Raw genomic sequence first — 12,632 nt, forward strand, 5'->3', positions numbered from 1 at the left:
CTTTCTACCATATTTAAAAAAAAAATATTTCTTATCTAATAATTATGTATGTAAAATTGCTTGTTTTGTGTGTTTGCCTGTTTTATTTCTTAATAGTACCTCAATTAAAACATTTATGCTATATAACCAACCATGAAATTTCTGTGATAGGATTCTTATATTACAAATATATGTATTCAAGTATTCGCCGTCGGTATTCAAGAGGGTGGAAGCCGCGAAGTCGGGCTGTTGAAAGATTAACAGTATGGGAGGAGAACACCGATGGCGATCCTACATAGATTAAGTTCGCTATTAATCGAGTAAACTTCATATATACCGGTCATTGATTGGCTAGGTACACTGTTCCATATTTTTCAACTTTATATAAATCGAACATCATCAACCGTTCGCCGGTCAGGTTAGGTTCGCTATCCCATTTTTTTAACTTAATATAAAGCGAACATTCACCGGTTACAATAATATTTTTCTTCCAACTTTCTTTCTGGAGTCTTCCAACTCTGATGACACTCTGGAGACACTCTCTTCTTGGAAGAGGTTGTAGAGTATACGCCACTCGTTGCTCTCGTATATAGTGCCATATATCATGCGGAGCACTTACCTCTCGAATATGTCAAGCAGCCTTTTGTCAGCCCTGGTAAGTGTCCAGCTCTCTAAACTTTGTGTCAGAACTTGTCTGATAAGCGTTTTGTAGAGCAATATTTTTGTACGACGAGATGGTGTCCGCAATTTGACTTGTTTTATTAGGCTGAAATAGCATTTATTTTTGACACTACTCGTCTCTTGATCTCCTTGCTGACATCGTTTGTAGCTATTAATAGGGTTCCGAGGTATATGAAGTCACTGACACACTTAAAATTGTACTCGTTCATTTCGAGATTTTTAGGATACTGGCTCCTCAAGCTAGGCATAACCGACATGTATTTTGTTTTCGTTTCATTGATCTTCAATCCCATTTTCCTGGCTGATGATTCAACGGCGTTAAAGGCTTCTATTAGTGCCTGTTTTGATCTCGCCACTATATCTATGTTATCAGCGCAGGCGAAGATTTTTATCGATTTATTATACACACTGTCGGTTTATCCAGTTTGGCATCTCGGATTTCTTTTTCTAGGGCAATGTTGAACAGACTGCACGCTAGAGCATCGCCCTGTCGTAGGCTTTTGAGTGTTACCACAGGTTTTGTTAAAAAATCGCGACAAAAAACTACAAATTTTTAAATACCCACAATCGCAAAAAAGAGTATCGTGTCAAATACACTATTAGATTACTTTAAATTAAATTATACTTTTAAGCTGATGTAATGAGTTATAAAAACATTAATGGGGGGGGGGGGCGCAAATTTAGTTTTTGCCTGGGGCGCCAAATAACCTAGGGCCGGCCCTGCTTTAGGGTTTAGGCGATACTACCGTAAAGGTGCTCGCACGAGTGCCATAAGCTAGGGACCAGTTTGAGATCGAATCGAGAGCAAAATCTATACGCACGGTATACTTGCTTTGGACAAATATGGCATTGTGCACATCTAATCAGATGGTGAGACGACGGAAGACGTCTCGGAAGGTCAATAACGGATGCTTGTCTCCAATCCAGGATTTTATATAAGTATTATAGAATAATTACCGAGTATCTTTATTTTATAAACATTCTAAAATTGAAACATTAGGACATATTTTATAAACGTCATATAATACGTTTTTGACACTGATATTATAAAAATTCGGCGAGTTTCAGTGGAGGAATTTCCGCTTAAAATTTGATGGAAATCTAAGAATTACCATTTCGGAATTTAATATAAAATTATTAAGAGGCAAAAAATGTATGCATTCTTCTTAGAAGGATTGGAAATGTTTCAAAATTAGTTGTGTGTATTTCGCGTTATTAAACGAATCTTGAATAATAAATAAATATATTTTAAATACACTATACAAGATTTTTAACACATATTAGATAACGTGAAATATATGTAAAAAAAATCGCTATTAAAATTTTCGTGCAAAATTATTAAATCAAGTATAATAAAAAACATAAATCTAGCAATAGACTACGTTAAAAAATTAACGTAATGAACTACTTTTTTATGACTATTTTTATACTGAAATTTTTATTTTTCATATTACAAAAACAGTAATTATTGCACTCTAAGCTTAGCTATGAACAACCTTATCTAAATTGATTTATGGATCTAAAAGTTAAAATATATTAATTGTTAATGTTTGACATGATTTTTTAAACATGTTTACATCTTCAAAATTATTTATTTTGTTTGATTTTTGAGTCTTATAGATGCTGCTTTGCTCTATATATTGTAAAGCGACTTTCTGATATTGATTTTATACCACGTATCTAGAATATAGATAGATAATACGTCCTACCTATCAAATTAGGTTTCCCTGGATTTTCCAATCTCACGGTTGAATATCGACGTAGATTAAAGTCTAACATACTAACCTTATATGTGCACATTTGCTTCATCTTTTTGCATACATATTATTGAAAAATTCGTAAAAATAATTTTATTTTTAATACTAATATTCTCATCAACATTTTTGGTTACCTGATCTTTCATTCTTTCCATTGCCACTGGTTTTCGAACATCACATTCAGAGTTGAATGCACATTGGATATCTCTATCATAAATCTCTAACGACCGATCAAAGTCCAATCCGTCTATGTCTTTGTCCGATGTGAGCTCATCGGATAATTGAGTGCACTTGACGCGAATCTAGTCACGCCCGATCTGCTCCAGATCATCGTCATGAATTGGCGTCAGGTCAGGTGGAAGAGACAACTTCCAGATGTCACGGAAGCTGACGGCGCAATAGCTCATCGATGCCACTTTGCGGAAGCTATGTTTGAATTTAGGTTATGAATGACGAATGCACGTATGTGCGTAAAACCGGTTTTATGACCAAATTGCGATCAATTTATGTGTACAAACCAATTTTAAAGCATCAATACTTATCCGTATTGATTTTTTCAGTCAGTGGGAAAATTATTTTTCCTCAAAACACATAAATTAAAACAGCTCCGCTGAGATAACGGCTCGTGATTGATCGCTCTGTCCAAGTCTCGCGACAATAGGCCTGGTACCATTTTGATTGATGCGATCCATTTACTCCCTATTGTCTCGTTCCCATCGTGACTAACAATTACTTTCATTAACCTTTCGTCTTCGTTTTTTTCACACAGCGAGCAGATCATTTTTTATAACGCTCCTCTTGACTCTTCTTAGTGTACATATCAAATGACGCAAGATATACACATCATATAACTTCCCAATTACCAAAATGCAATCAGATTATATTGTAAATAAGATGATTGCTATTTATAACTAACAAATATATTTGAAGCACATTGGAGAAATTATTAGCCAAAATAATGGCATTGGTTCAAGAAATTTCATTTCAGGCGACATTAACCTTGAAAGAAAGTCCTCCATTTGTTGTTGATAAAGCAATAAGCTGCTTCTCAGACCTTCGCCCATTTAAATCAATATAAACCCTACCTGTGTTACTCCTTCAAGTATATAACACACCTACCTGTGCTCAGGTAAAACCGAACTGCCAGCGAATCAATACCGATTTTGTGCGGCTTCACAATGGATCGTCTGTCGAAACGCAATTACTCAATCAAACCCTTTTATGTCGAAATCTTGTGTGTATCGTATTATATTTAAAGCTTAGAAGAGCGAAAAGATGACGCGCTGAGAGCCCTGAGGATAACCAATCGCAAATGGGATAAAACCAGATTGCAGGTAGAAAAATATAAGAGACTCGAACACCTGCCGACGAATTCTTTTCGCGCACTGATTCATGAGGGTTTCGGGTTTGTGGCACGCAATGCCATAATAATCGATGGTTTAACTATATACAAGGTTGTGTAAAAACATGCTTTGTTGACTTCAAAAAAGAATGACCTTGTATTTAAATATGGATAATAACCTGAATCATTTATCTTTATCTTTCTTTGTCAAAAAATTGTTAACACACAATAGAACACATTCATTATAGGTAAATCCGTGCCAATCATCCACAATTTTGGCAAACCCAAAAAGTCATTATGTAGGTGTGTTGAATTATAATTACAACTTTCATTATAGATTTATAAGGGCTGTTTCTAGTGACTATATATTATGTTGAAATTAAACATATTATTAATGTTATATGAATTTGCCTTTGTTGTTGCAAATATTCACTTTATTTTTAGATCTTATTCAGAAGCACATCAGTAAAGATCGATGTGTTTTTATATTAATGTTGAAAAATATTTTTTTTTATATATAAATTTTAGTAATCAAAATACAATCTATGGTGTATCAATCAGACCAATGACCAGATAAAGCTCTTATTAAAATTGATGCTTGTGACAAAAAAACTTGTCGCAATACGCGTTAAAAGCGCAATAAGCAAGCTACTTTTAGTCTTTACTATCATACGATCAAGGGTTTTGAGGAATTAACTAAAAGCATTCCCAACGATCATTAGAAGTCTTTATAAACCTTATAAACACAGGCAAATGTAATACATTGACAAACAGATTTAATTCAAAATGACAAGCGCAGAGTTTCTAAATCTCCAAAGGTCATACGACTCAAATATTTTAAAAGTAAATAAAAAATAAGTCATATGGTAAATTGACCGGGACCCCATACTAGCTTTTATGCGACTTGTCATATAGTTAACGCTAGTATTAGGTTTCTTTTAAAGATATAGACTTGAATTTTTGATACAAAATAGATATTTCGAATATTCTTATGACACCGTTTAAAAAAATTAAAAAAAAAATTTTTTTTTTCCAAAATACGTTTAGTGTTATGAGTCGATCAACCCACGATACATTCGCTTATAAGACTTGCAATATAGTTAAGGTCAGTGTAAGCTTATTTATACATATTTAAAGTTGAATTTTTGTGACAGTATAGAATTCTTGAGCATCCTGTATATGTTTGTTAGCAAAATCCAATGTATCAATTTTCTGCAAAATGGCGACAAGTATAAAAACTCGGTAGGTTTAAATTTTAACGAAAATATCGCTATATATGAAACGTTTAAAAGCCTAAACTTCATTTAAATAAAATATAAAAAAAGCAGTTTTTTGCTTCAAAACAAGCAATGTATCAGTTCGATCGGCCCCCATACGAGCCATTTTGAGACTTTCAGAAGAGTTAACGCTCTTAACTGCTTGATTTTGAAGATTAAAAATTAAATTTTCAGTATCGTATAGAACTACTGAGCACCCGCTATACGTTTTGTATGAAAAAAAAATATATTTTTTTTTTACAAATTTTTTATGTATTATTTATTTTTATTCAGGCGGAAATAAATAAATTCGATTATATGCACAAATCTTCTCAATTGTCTATCGCAGTGAGAATAGACAAGCTAGAAACTTCTCCCTATTCAGACCGAGCGCATATAATTCATTTCTATTCGGCATTCGCTTCCGCCAGCACTTCATCAATAACTTCCACCTGATATCCCTGAATTCAAATTTTATCTAAATTTTTGAGACGCAGACAAAGTAACGAAAAGATCAAGTATATATGTTACAGTATATGTTAAAGTATAGTCAATGATTTGCGATTTTGAATGAATTAAAAAACATGATAGGTTCATATTTTTGTAAATAGACATAAAAATTTAAATGCAAAAATATTCTGAGAGATATATTTTAATCTACTAGCTATAGCAATTACGAAAAATATTGCATAATAGCATTGTACCATATGAAAAATTTTCGATGATCATTTAAGAGTTAACCGATTGACTCATAAAGTGTTGTATAAGAGAATACGATATGATCTATTTTTAATGATGTTTGAACTATTAATAATATTAGCAAATTCGATTCTCACGATTACTCAGCACATATATGTGGAAAGTAGATCATAAATAAGAATCACAAAATAATCGTTTAAATATTTTTTATTACGATACACATTTTTGCATATGTGAAAGGATACATTTTAATAAGAATAAAACGTCATTAACCCCGTTTCGCAATTTTACGACGACCTTAGGTCAAAGTTGCAAATAGCTAACCGATTGACAAACGGTCAATACATGTATGATAAATCACGTTTCAGTCACGATTTTTATTATAATATAATGCATAAAGCGATTCGTGTTCAACGTTGCGCAAAGGGTTAAATAACGTTAGGTATACCCAAAATAAAAATTACGATATCGCTTTTGAAATAAATGTTTATTATCATCAATTGTGCGTGAAACGATCGCCGATTGAGCGTAACCAATATTAATTATTAGGAAAAAATGTAATTTATATACAAATGTCGATGGTTATTAAACCCAGACGATGTCAAGAGCCAGACGCTAACTCGACGGTGAGTGAACTGTCTGAAATGGCTGAATTTGTAAAAATGATAAATTGCACGTGAAATTCACGTGAATGTCTACTGAAATTCTCTCTCTCTAGTTTGAGTATGAGCGGTATGAGTGAATATAGTTAAAAATTAATATATAATATAGATACAGGGGCATATATTTTATTTTATTTTATTTTATATATGTCAATAATGTTTCACAAGAAATATTTTATTTAGTCCAAGACGTCTAAGGGTATTTTTATTTTAAATTAAATCTAAAATGTTTTCGTATTTTTTGCGCCACTGTAAACTATATTATCAAGAAAAGATAAACAAAGCTTTTTTGAGTTGAGATTTAAATCTCACTCTTTCAGACCTCAAATAAAAGGTCTTATAATTGTTTAATAATAAAAGCGATACACTGATTAAAACATGGAAATAGTCTTCTCGGTTTAAAGTTGTTCTTCGGCACAAACAACTGAGGATAAAAATATTTGCAAACTTCTTTTGAATGATGTCGTAAATTTTAGAATTAGTGATTCTTTGGTCGATTTTTAATTGAAGGAAAAAATATTGGAATACTTTGGAATAAAACCACTGGAATTGTGGTTTGTTAGATGTATTTAAGTTTAAGTATCACTGCTCCAGTTTGCATAATATTCAATGAATATAATGCCATTATATGATTAACTAAGATCGTTGCTTTTGAATTAACAATTTTTTTAGGACACTAGCTGAAAATTTACGTTAAAATATAAATAAACTGCGGTCCATCTAAAAAATATACAATCCCTTAAGTATAGAAAAAGTATTCAATCTGTGAATGAGAGACTGTTGCAATTATTTTAAATGACGCTGTAAAGTGCTCAATGGCTTTAGACTGGTATGTCTAGTTCCGAGATCAGGTTGGCCGGAGGCTGCTGGCTGACCTAGTGAGAAAGTGGATTGTACAGCGGCATCTTCAACGTTAACGGTTAAGCGGCCTTCGGATGCTGAGCTTCCTTTTTGCTCCTCCCATCTACATTTTTTAGCTCTTTGCACGAGCACGATTTGCATTACTGGCATAATTTAACTTAAACACTCACTTCTTGAATGTGCTGTACCCTATTTTGATTCGAGCCACATTAGCACGTTTCTTGAAGTCCTTCGTTCTAAAAAGCAACTAGGTGTGAATTTTTATATAACACCTAACAATGCTCGAAGTTACTCTAAGTGAGTTATTACGCTCGCTCTCGCAACTCGCAGCTAACTATCCATCTATGATGTGAACGATGTGTATCAACAATTATCGGCTTAATTTTTTCCCACGTCTAGTGAGGAAAATTTTCACTCATCGTCGCGTCGTTCCTCACCATCAGCGATTTAACAATAATTAATTTCGCTGTCACAAGTCGCAATATAATGGGCGTCGGTTTGAGAATGCGACTAGAGGCGTTGAGCAACGCTTTGCGTGCTATGCAACTATTCATGATGAACATAACACTAAATATGTTATCTAATATATTTACTATGTCGCCAGCAGCTTGAGGTTACTTCTGTCTGTCAGTCTTACCATTCATCGTGACCATTAATCAAAAACACTTAAAGATCTACTAAGTAGGACTTTCAATGCCGGTTGTTAGGTGTATATAAAATTTACTACTAACACAAAATAACTCTAGCTATGATAATACATATGATTCTAAAAAATAACGTATCTGAACTTTCATCAGTTAATGATTACAGTTTTGTACACATTTTCAAATTAATGCTTTCGCATTCATAAACATTTTATAAATTTTCGTTATTTTTATTTAAAGGCCATTGAAGTATGATTTCTAAATAGTTAGTTTGTAATAATGTGCCTTATCTTTAATGATTCATTCGACCTACAGATAGCAAACCGTTTAACAACAATATTTACCAAAAAATCGCGTTTGTTATTTACTTTCCAATGAAATAATTCTACAAGGCTTATCTTTTTTATCGGTAGTAAAAATGTACATTTATGAATCACTTATTCTTAAAGGGCAATGTGCACCTGATCACTCAAATAATATTATCCATTAATAGTCAACCAAATCTAAAATGAAAGAATAAATAATTTTATTAAGAAGTACATACATACATGAAAGTTCAGAAGGACCAAAAAATCAAGGCAGTAATCAAAGAGATATCTGCCAATAAGGTTGTAAACGTGTGTCTGGTGGCACAATCCAGATTGATGGCTGAGGGCGATCATGCGATGCTCGACAGATTGGCGATGAAATCATAAAATTACACGCTCGACCAAGTCGCAAAACGTGATTAGCTGTTCGCTAGACACGAATCCGTTATTCATCGACAGGTTCAAATGTGAAGAAACCAACGGTAATATCAGATAACCACACACATGACTGGGCGAATTTTTGCGTGCAACTCTTTAGAGGTAAACGGCGATTGTCGCGAGTTAGCGGGTTTGTTTTAATTGGAGTCGTTAACTCGACCTTGGTTCAGATCGTGATTTTCGTTTCTTTTCTAAAAGACGAAACTAATTTGCGTTCATATAGATTCTGTTCATTTTAATTTTAATTATAACAGGTACAGATTCCACTATGTTGATACTTTTTCGGGACTGTGAGCCTACGTTTCGGTTAAGACGCAATCACATGCCTGTTATAAAATTGTTTGCCGCGACATATAAACATTATGAAAAAATATTGCAAAATATATACGTATATATACTAGATGTCCGGGGCGTTCGGGCTCTCTGCCGTCGGCTTAGACATGATGCTGGGGCTGCGTCTCTAGGCGGTGGGCGGAATCTCTGCGGCTCCCGGGCTGACCAACCAGCCGAGGAAATCCTCTGGGCTGCATTAACAAATGATTGCTCAAGGCGCCAGTCCATGCAAAATGTAAAACGATTTAGGGCTATTTTTATTTTACTTCATCTCGTCGATGAGGGTTGTCGGTGTGGTTACCTTCTGCGCCGCTCTTCTTCTATTTTTCTAGTCATTACAGTTGCCGTGAATGCCACCCACACTAGCCACGCCTGTGTGTGACAATTCTTCCTCGTTGCCGAGAGCATATTTTAGTATGGAAATTTCACGTGTCCATGCTGAGCATCTGAATACGGTGTGATAAGCGCCGTCAACGGCTCTCCCACGGTGCTTACATTCGGCTGTTTCCTCCTAGTATATTATATATAGATTGCTTTTGCAGCAACCGTGTTCTATGAGCACTTGGGTTAGATATTAACTGGTCTCACCGTCTTCCCTCTGGCACCAGACCCTCAGGTTCCCGATGATCTGATATGCCCATCAACCCTTCGTGGAGGTGTCCCACTGTCCTTGCCATTTCTGGAAGGTCCGCTCTTTAGCGTCTTCTCTAGACAAGCACTTACTAGCAAATACATGCCGCCGATGCCATTTATCAGCTGTTTGGTTCCTTGGGGGCTGTTGCTTGGTTGGCCCTTGACCGTGGTTGCGCTGGAGCGCTCTTGGCGATGCTTTGGTGGTCCGTCTAGGTGCATCATCCTCGACGGCTCGTTGGCTCATGTCTCAGTGACGATGAAGAGAGGAGAATCCCGTGCCTACTGCACTTTTTTAAAATATTTGTTAATTTTTGAAACTCGATGGTGACATATTGACAAAGAGTAAAAATTCTGATCTAACCTTAATTTTTTTGTTTCAGATGTAGCCCGCAGCGTCAGCTCCTCTCAAGATGAAGCGTAGACGCCAAGTTGCGTTTTGCTGAAAGCCTGGCTTCGAACGGGGGGTGGTCGCTACCGTCCGCGTGCTTGGTGAACAAGAGTGCTTTCAGGTGTATTTCTTCGAATAATGGGTGCTAACATGGGCAAGAATTCAAGCTTGCTAGACGCTCTGCCTACGGCCCAGGGCACACTCCACGTCGTCATGCTGGGCCTGGACTCCGCCGGCAAGACGACCGCCTTGTACAGACTGAAGTTCGACCAGTATTTAAACACAGTACCGACGATAGGTTTCAACTGCGAGAAGATCAAAGGAACGGTGGGCAAAGCCAAAGGAATTAATTTTTTGGTGTGGGACGTCGGAGGACAAGAAAAACTGCGACCTCTGTGGAAGTCTTACACTAGATGCACGGACGGAATTGTTTTCGTGCTCGATTCAGTCGATATAGAAAGGATGGAAGAGGCCAAGATGGAGCTGATCAGGACGGCCAAGTCGCCCGATAACTCGGGCGTGCCTATTTTAGTCCTGGCCAACAAACAAGATCTGCCGGGAGCTAGGGAACCAAAGGAATTAGAGAAGTTATTAGGTCTACACGAACTAGGGGGCAGTGCCCACGGGTCCAAGGAAGGCACTGCTCACTGTTGGCACGTGCAACCCGCTTGCGCCATCACTGGAGAGGGTCTTCACGAAGGCATGGAGGCCTTGTACGACATGATACAGAAGAGAAGAAAACTAGCCAAAGTGAACAAGAAAAGAATCAGATAAACCGCGAATGTGTGCCACTGGTGTATAGACGAAACAGTTTAAATGATTTGATCGGTTCGAGGAAACACTTGTAAATATATTTATATATGTGCAGTGAAATCTTTGTAATTGGAACTAATTAGTTATTATGGATTTTTCTGGTAACTTTACGCTAAAGCTACCGGACGACTGAAAGTTCTGATTATGGACATAATACTGTGCATGCTATATTTGAGTTGATTTTTAGCACAAGCAATCTGTTGTTATTATGTTATCGTTTCAAAACTTTGTTACCATTGCTTCCATAGATTATTTGTATTTTTGCGAACTATGATTATATTGTTCGCGTATATATGTAAATAAAGACACGTTTGAACGTAAAATTGTTGCGTTAGTTGTTCAAATTTGATTTCATTAATTAATAAAAAAAAATCTCTGTTGTTCCCACAAAGTATTTATGTATTTTTTTACACGTTGGTTTATCATCTATCTATAGTAAAGATACGCGTCAAATTTGAACATCTTTCGCTGCTATGTAGAGAAATTTGTATTATGTCGACATGGACCAAAACCGAATCGGGTCTTCGCTAAAAGATATTTATTACAATAAAAATATTGTAACAATTATATTATAATACACAGGGTTTTCGACAGCTGTACGTACGTAAAAGATTTTGTGCATAACGAACGGTTTGTATAATAAATAATATAACGAGGTTAAATAAAAATATACTACATATTGATTTTAGTGACTTTCACGCGTTGTTGTTTGTTATGTATTAGCAAAATCTCTAAAAAAATTACTCTGTTTTTCAATATGTTATGGTAAATGCACAAGTGTACCGGGAAAATTGTACATACACAACTTGAACGTCTTGTTCTATTTACATGAAGCTGTTTAAGCAGATTAGTGAAAAATCGACTGCATCACTTACGTGAGATGTCATAGTACTTACACTATTTCAAAACTACTTTACTAAAGTGACAGGTATACTAAACCGTCTAAGCTAAAAAAATATTAATATTATTATTTCACCCATCCTCATTATATGTCCATTGCAAATACTTTGTTTAAACTTTACTACGCTTTACCGTAACATATATTTTAATTAAACGATTTCATGACTGTTTTTATTTCTGTATATACAATATATAATTTTAACAATGTGTATGTATCTTGCCATCCACGATATAATTTTAAGCTTTAGATTATTAATAAAAATATACGACGATTATAGAACGTCCGACTGTGCGAAAATGGTGGATGGTTTTGATTAATGATTATTATATTAAAAAAATCATTGGACACCAAATAATAAAAAGTGTGTGGTTATATTATGTTCGATTTGTATACTATGTTTACATACATCTTTAACCCGCTGTTGTCCATAGAAACTAGTCTGATTTAATTATGTCATATAATTATACTATACAATAACTATTATATCTATTATTTCCTTTCCTTCCTGTGTAGCGTGCACATAAACAAAATACGAGGCGTGGCTATTTAATTCTCTGATTGTCTCAATGAAAATACTATAATATTTCAAAATAATGTAATAATATTATGCGCGATAGCTTACTGCGCAAAAACAGACAGCTGTTCAATCTAGAACTGTGATCTATAATATGCTGAATTTTACATGAATTTAATGTTGCAACATCAATCCGGGAATTAAATGGCTACATCGTATGTATCAATAGCCACACTTGCTTTTGTATGTGTCGAAATTTGTGTAATATATAAATACTTTGGGTGTACGCGTGTGCGTGTAACCCCTGCACAAAGTGCCACAAGTAGTTAGTGCAATATTGCATTATATACATATTAATATTATTAAATATTCATTGATAAACGAAAAAAGTGTATAAAACTCACTTTTCGTACATACTGTGTA

General features: G+C 35.0%; 1 protein-coding gene across 2 annotated transcripts in view; it reads left to right on the forward strand.

Annotated features, from left to right (window-relative positions):
* Arl4 (ADP ribosylation factor-like 4) overlaps window positions 1-12,175 on the forward strand; it is a 106,888-nt gene extending 94,713 nt beyond the window's left edge. For both annotated transcript variants that reach the window (XM_088202288.1, XM_088202289.1), the window contains one exon: window positions 9,974-12,175. In XM_088202288.1, the coding sequence (XP_088058414.1) occupies window positions 10,120-10,755 (636 nt within the window). In that variant the 5' untranslated portion in view covers window positions 9,974-10,119 and the 3' untranslated portion in view covers window positions 10,756-12,175. The remainder of the gene's footprint in view (window positions 1-9,973) is intronic.
* The last annotated feature ends 457 nt before the right edge of the window (window positions 12,176-12,632 follow it).

This window comes from Plectrocnemia conspersa, unplaced genomic scaffold (assembly GCF_051122295.1).
Source record: "Plectrocnemia conspersa isolate PC_06_02 unplaced genomic scaffold, ASM5112229v1 ptg000013l, whole genome shotgun sequence".
NCBI lineage: Eukaryota > Metazoa > Arthropoda > Insecta > Trichoptera > Polycentropodidae > Plectrocnemia > Plectrocnemia conspersa.